This window comes from Mchenga conophoros, linkage group LG9 (assembly GCF_057382185.1).
Source record: "Mchenga conophoros isolate Kocher_MC1m ecotype Shallow Benthic linkage group LG9, M_conophoros_male_GT1.1, whole genome shotgun sequence".
NCBI lineage: Eukaryota > Metazoa > Chordata > Actinopteri > Cichliformes > Cichlidae > Mchenga > Mchenga conophoros.
The window spans coordinates 2566683-2572394 of record NC_140534.1 but is presented as its reverse complement, the minus strand read 5'-3'; the positions used below and the strand labels follow the sequence as shown (position 1 = coordinate 2572394).

General features: G+C 37.0%; 1 protein-coding gene across 1 annotated transcript; it reads right to left on the bottom strand.

Moving 5' to 3' along the window:
- Positions 1 to 851: 851 nt before the first annotated feature.
- LOC146566598 (uncharacterized) lies at positions 852 to 5428 on the bottom strand. Its single transcript, XM_085285887.1, has 7 exons — positions 5392 to 5428; positions 4862 to 5083; positions 4127 to 4290; positions 3092 to 3269; positions 2765 to 2973; positions 1971 to 2215; positions 852 to 1077 (listed from the first exon to the last, which is right to left on the bottom strand). Exons 1-7 carry the CDS (start codon positions 5426 to 5428, stop codon positions 990 to 992), a joined length of 1143 nt encoding a protein of 380 aa, XP_085142013.1. The 3' UTR covers positions 852 to 989.
- Positions 5429 to 5712: the final 284 nt, after the last annotated feature.

Below are 5712 nucleotides of genomic sequence, written 5' to 3'. Positions count from 1 at the left end.
GAGCATTCTCACATAGCTTCCTCGGTGCTCCAGGTGACTCAGCGCAGTGTGGAGCGCTATGGTGATAGCGTCCTCGGTGGAACGATTTGTCCTGTAGGCAAATTGGTGGGGGCAAATTGGATCACATAAGGATCATGTTAAAACTAAGTATGAGTTATATAAGGAAAGTACATGTCAAAGTATGTATTCCATAGATGTTCCATATAATTTTTGCATAGTTTTTAGTACATATTTGTCATAAAGACATATGCTTTACATATATGAACAAAATCTGTTAGATAAATTTTTTTTATATGTAAAGTAAATGTAGTTTGCAGGGCAATAATCTCTTTTTTTTAAATGCTTTTTATACATATATTCTAAGAATATGTTAGATTACATATGTTTTCTCTTTATGTTCCGGCAATACATTTTTATGGTAAACTATTCTTTTTTTTACATTTTTCTTCTAAGAATTCTTAAATCTCATCTCATAAAAAACCTATAAACTTAATTATTAATTTTATACAAATTAACATTACTAGAAAAAAAAAAATCTATCACATATGAAAAAGACAACAGTATCATTTGCCCCTGCTTGACCAACATCAGTTAAAAACTAGCAATGGAAAGACAAACTCGTAAGCCAACATAACTTTCTTTGACAGGTCGGCAGTCAATGTATTGTAATACTGAAGAAAACAAAAACATAAAACATGAATACTGGGCAATCTTTAAATTCAATTAACTTTTATTATTCTGATATAACAGTCACATACTGATATTTCACAGAAATATTTAACCTAATCTAAGCTCTATTGTTTAAAGAGCATGCTAAGCTGCATACCTTTTTGCTGCAAATTTGTGGAACTTTTACCTGCTAACATGAGTAAAACTTTGGAGGGCAAAAAACCTGCCCACTTAAAAAACAAAACAAACAATCTATCTTTAATAGATAAAACATGAATTGGCATTATAATAACATGCCAAACGAGACATCGAAAGTCAAGTTATGGGGATGCTGTGACAGAGACATTTTTATTTCTGGCCCGGAGTTCTGTGATCTTGGCATTGATTGTAGTACCAATGCTGGAAGGACTTCTCAAGGGTTGCACCTATATATGTACAAAAATGCAGGGGGGGGGGGGTGATGACAAGAACAGAATTAGTAGTGTAAAAGAGCCCAATGATCTTAAACAATAATGCAATGATCCTGCTTTAATCAGTCTTAATATCTAATGGTGCCAGCTTTGAAATTTGCAGACGATGCATGGAGAGGTTCACTACATTGACTACATTTACATACAGCCAATATTCAGGTTATGGTCAAGTTAAGCTCACAATTCAGGTTTCTGAAACATTCGGAATAACTCATTCACATGCATGAGATGAGAGAGTCACAGAGAGCCAGACGGCACATACACAAAGTTCCTCTACTCAAAAGACCAGGATTCCGTGGGAATAGAACATGTGCAAAACACAAATCCATTTTCATTTTGATGGCGATATGCCGATAGAGGTTTTACATGACCCTTTTCTCACCAAAATATTTAGTAACTCCAAGATTTATATTTGGATTTTTGCCGGTATTTTAAAGCCATGTGTGACCGGGTTATTGCTAACATTCCAGTTTTGAATGGGTTATCGGCTGCCTGTAAACACAGTCACTGAAATACATCAAATGCAAGAACATTCAGAATGTAAAATACTTATCTACCATCATTTGTTACTTTGTAGTTGGACAAACAAAATGCACCATAAAGGAAATGAAACACCAGAGAAATCTAAGGCCTACAATAGTATGTCATGAAAAGACCATTCATTCATCTGGATATAACTCAAAAAAGATCAACTAGAATCCTCTATTTGGTGGAGGCCTTTCTTCATCAACAATAATATATGCATAAATGTTAAGAAGATATTCTTCATATGTGTGGCCCTTGTTTTTCATTGGTCCCTTGTTATCTTTAAATGCCAGAAGTGTGGACAACTGCGAAAACATGCCATAAAAAGCTAAAAACTTACTGTAGATGGCATACAATTTATTTTTGTCGAGCGGTAAACGTGCATCTCCTCTGCCCCGTTTTCCCCCTCGAAGATTGCTCACTAGCAGTATTTCCACAGGGAAGACTGCTGTGAGCAGATGCCTCACAAAGGTTGTAGATGAATTTGCATTAGTAGCATAGGCCCAGGCCAGTTTCTCTACCATGACTCCAGTCCCAGGATAAATCTCCACCTGTTCCAACAAAAAGACATTTTGATCAATGTACGAGACGTAAAGAACAACTACATACCTTTCCAGACTTAAAACTCTGTTTCTCGTCTAGTTTTGAAGGCAGTGACATTTATGTATATTCCCGGAGCCGTCGTTCACCTGCAATGTCCGGATGCTAAGCTACTGGATTGCAAAACTTTTTTCTGCATCACTTGTTACTCGCACAGGCATTCCCATGCAAAAGTGAAGCTTTTGTAGAAAAATTGTAGTTTGCCTCTGCTCCACCAGGGGCTGGCTCTAAAACAGAGTCAATCCCCATAGACTCCTTTGTTAAGAAGGGAAACTTCACAGCAGAAACACAGTCAATGAATTTAACACTTGAATTAGATCCATCATACTTATAAGTAGAGTACCAATTTAAAAGTTTTGACATATTTTCCCATTAAATCTAATAGGAAAGTCTGTCCAAACTTTTACTGGTACTGTGTTCAAGGTTGGATCAACTGTAAGTAGAAAGACAGTAGATCCAATTTATGCACTTCATCTATTTATTCTTTAAAATTCCATTACCTTTGATGACTGGGATTCCTTTGTTGATAGAATGACAGATGCTGGTGTTGAGAAGGATGAAGTAGATTTGGGAGGGGGCAGCAGCGAACCATCTGATGATGAACCAGGCGTGGACTGCGGAGAAATCTGGGGAAGCTCCAAACTGGATCTCTTAAGAGGTTCAGCCAAATTAATCACCTTTTTCATCGTCTTCATGAGTTCTGGCACATCTATATATAGTAAATTAATAAAAAAAAATGATTACCAGAATGGTTTATACATAGGCTAGAGTGACTTTTTCAAATATATTGGCTGTTTAATTGTTAAATTAGTGATAGGAAGTGATACCTTGGACAAGCAACTCCTTCAGTTTATCATTCTCTTGTTTCAGGTCTTGGATCTTCCGCTTTAGACCAATTACTGTCTTTTTTGGACTTTTTTCACCATAAGCGACTGAAGGTGGTGAATGACTGTACATTGCAAGGAATTCCTGTGCAGGGTCTTTCTTTGAAGGAGCCTTTGACTTCTGGACATGAAAAAAGATAGCGGGAAAGAAGAGGAATTTACATAAAATAGTCAAAGCTGCCATAAAAGTTATGAATCTAAAGTGTAAAGACAACAGATTCAATAGCTGTGCCACAAAGTGTAGGGTGCATACTTCAAAGAGCTGATTTCTTAGCCACATACAGTACCAGTCAAAAGTTTGTACAATTTTACAATTAAATATAATGGGAAAGTGTGTCCAAACTTTTAACTGGTACTGCACATCACAGAACTGTAACTAAGCCTGTTCCAAAGATTGGGATAATTTGAATACAGTTTTAAAAAAAAGTTTACCATAATTCAATTTAGGTGGCTACAAGTGATTTTTTCCTTTAACAAATCCTGACAATCATTGTATACAAATGACCTTTGTGTGCAGTAGAATAGGGGGACCACTGGTGGAGTTCCTTTTCTTAAATGTAAATACGTTTCAGTTTTAAAATTATATCTGATCTGAAAAAGGTAAAAATCAGTAAAATATATATTTTTTTAGGGAAAGAAGTACTACAGTCATTGCTTGGTGACAGAAATGGTGTGTAACATAATAGAAAGATGGTTAGGATGTTCAGACATAACCAGGAAATGCTACTTGCAGGCTACACTGTTCCGTTTCATAAGGCTGTAGCCTGCATAGACTCCATCCAATGGTAGATGTACAATACAATAGTGTCAACTTTTTAAAGGAGCCATCACCTAAAATGTTTCATTTTCCACATGAAAACATGTATATAATGGTTTCCTAATGACTGACACTAGCCTAGAAGCCAATATTTAAAGATGGAGTGTTTAGATAACATGTAAAACACGGATACTACAAAATGGTTCCGAGTGAAATGTCACCTTGAGTTGCAATGGCTGCGACAGAATCAGAGTCTCATTTGGATCGGAGTCATCAGAATCATCCTGATAGTTTTCAGGATGGACAGATACCCTCTTGGTCAGGTCCGCTGGTTCATTTTCCTTCAGCAGTGCATTAATTTTCCGAGCTGCCTCAAAACGAGTAGCTAGAGCACAAAGGAGGAAACAAAAAGACATTACAACAATCGAACACTGGAATGGTTCTTCGACCTGTGTGAAAGAGAGAGCCAACAAAGAAAAGAGAACATTTGTATATGGGATAGAGAAAGAGAAGAAGACAGCAGTAACAGTGTCTAGTTTTGTGTTGAGTTGTGATTCACATAGTGCATTTAGCAAAAAAACAAACAATTCCTATTTCACAGAATTTCCATCCATGTGAAACATAAAATATACAACTATTCAACATCTAAAAGCAACCATCTCATTAGTCAGGGGTTAGGGTTAAAAGGAGTAGGAGCCACGTTTAGGAGATTTACTGTGTTAATATGTAAACCTTTACTTAGAGCAGAGTAAAGACGAGTGATAAAATACAAAACTGTTGCGACTTTATGTAATGTATACTTAATGTATATTAAGTAAACATGTAGTACAGTCTTCAGCTCCCTGGAAAAACAAAGTAAGCACATGACTTTAAAGAGTGAATTCAGTTTTTCTTTAGAGAACTACTTTCAAGTAGAGAAGGACATTCTACATTTCAAATCATTAACAATTACTTACCAGAGACAAAAACAACAGTGCCCCTGTAGTGTGGCCACCCTCCTCGCTGTTTCTTCCCATGGCGCCATTCAATAACTGCCGAGTAAGTGGAAATGGGATTCCCATGCTGGTCCATCTTGGAGTCATCATACCCCCGTATGTTAACAGTTTTTACTTCACTAAGCTTTCCATAGTCCTTCCCTTCACTCCACTGCACCACTGCAAACTTCCTCTCCTCGTGTTCTGTAGTAAATGAAGGGGGGAGGAAAAAAAGAATTGCTATTTCCTAGCTAGAATGCTACGGGCTATATGCTAATAAAGGCTTTTTCTTATCAAAAAATATTCTATTTGACATGGTTTCTATAGGCATACTTTTACCGTTTGAACCATTTTAATGCCACCAAGTGCTATGTCGCATGCATAATTCTCTGAAGAGAGCATTTCCACATTGGTCACTTGTTTCTATGTGACCCGTAAAACATCAAACCACTTTTAGCAAGCTATTAGCTTAAGCTAAGTCATTCAAATTCAAAAACATTTAGGCAACTTACCTCTGATATTAGTTTTATTCGTCTCCGTAGTCTCCATCTTTGCAAGACACACTTTATTAGACCGATTTCCCGCTTGTTGTTAAATTACGTAAGGAAGCCGTTACCTGATGAGGACCGTGTGAGGTCTCGCGGTGAAAGCTGGCCACCTGTATGCTGCAGCATGGCCCGCCCTACTTTGCCTTTGATTGGTGTATCCTCATATTTGACCGTACACTTAACCAATCATGGCACTCACAGCTGAAAACTAATTTTTGAGTTCATGCTCTACGTCAGTATTTTCTCTATTTGGCGGTAGAATATGTTTTTCACAGATTATAGACT

Coding starts and splice junctions, on each gene's coding strand:
- LOC146566598 (XM_085285887.1), bottom strand. CDS start 5,428: ATGGAGACTACGGAGACGAATAAAACTAATATCAGAG. Junction 2,974..3,091: donor GAAGGAGTTGCTTGTCCAAG/GTATCACTTCCT, acceptor TACTATATATAG/ATGTGCCAGAACTCATGAAG. Junction 1,078..1,970: donor TTTTATGGCATGTTTTCGCA/GTTGTCCACACT, acceptor ACCCTTGAGAAG/TCCTTCCAGCATTGGTACTA.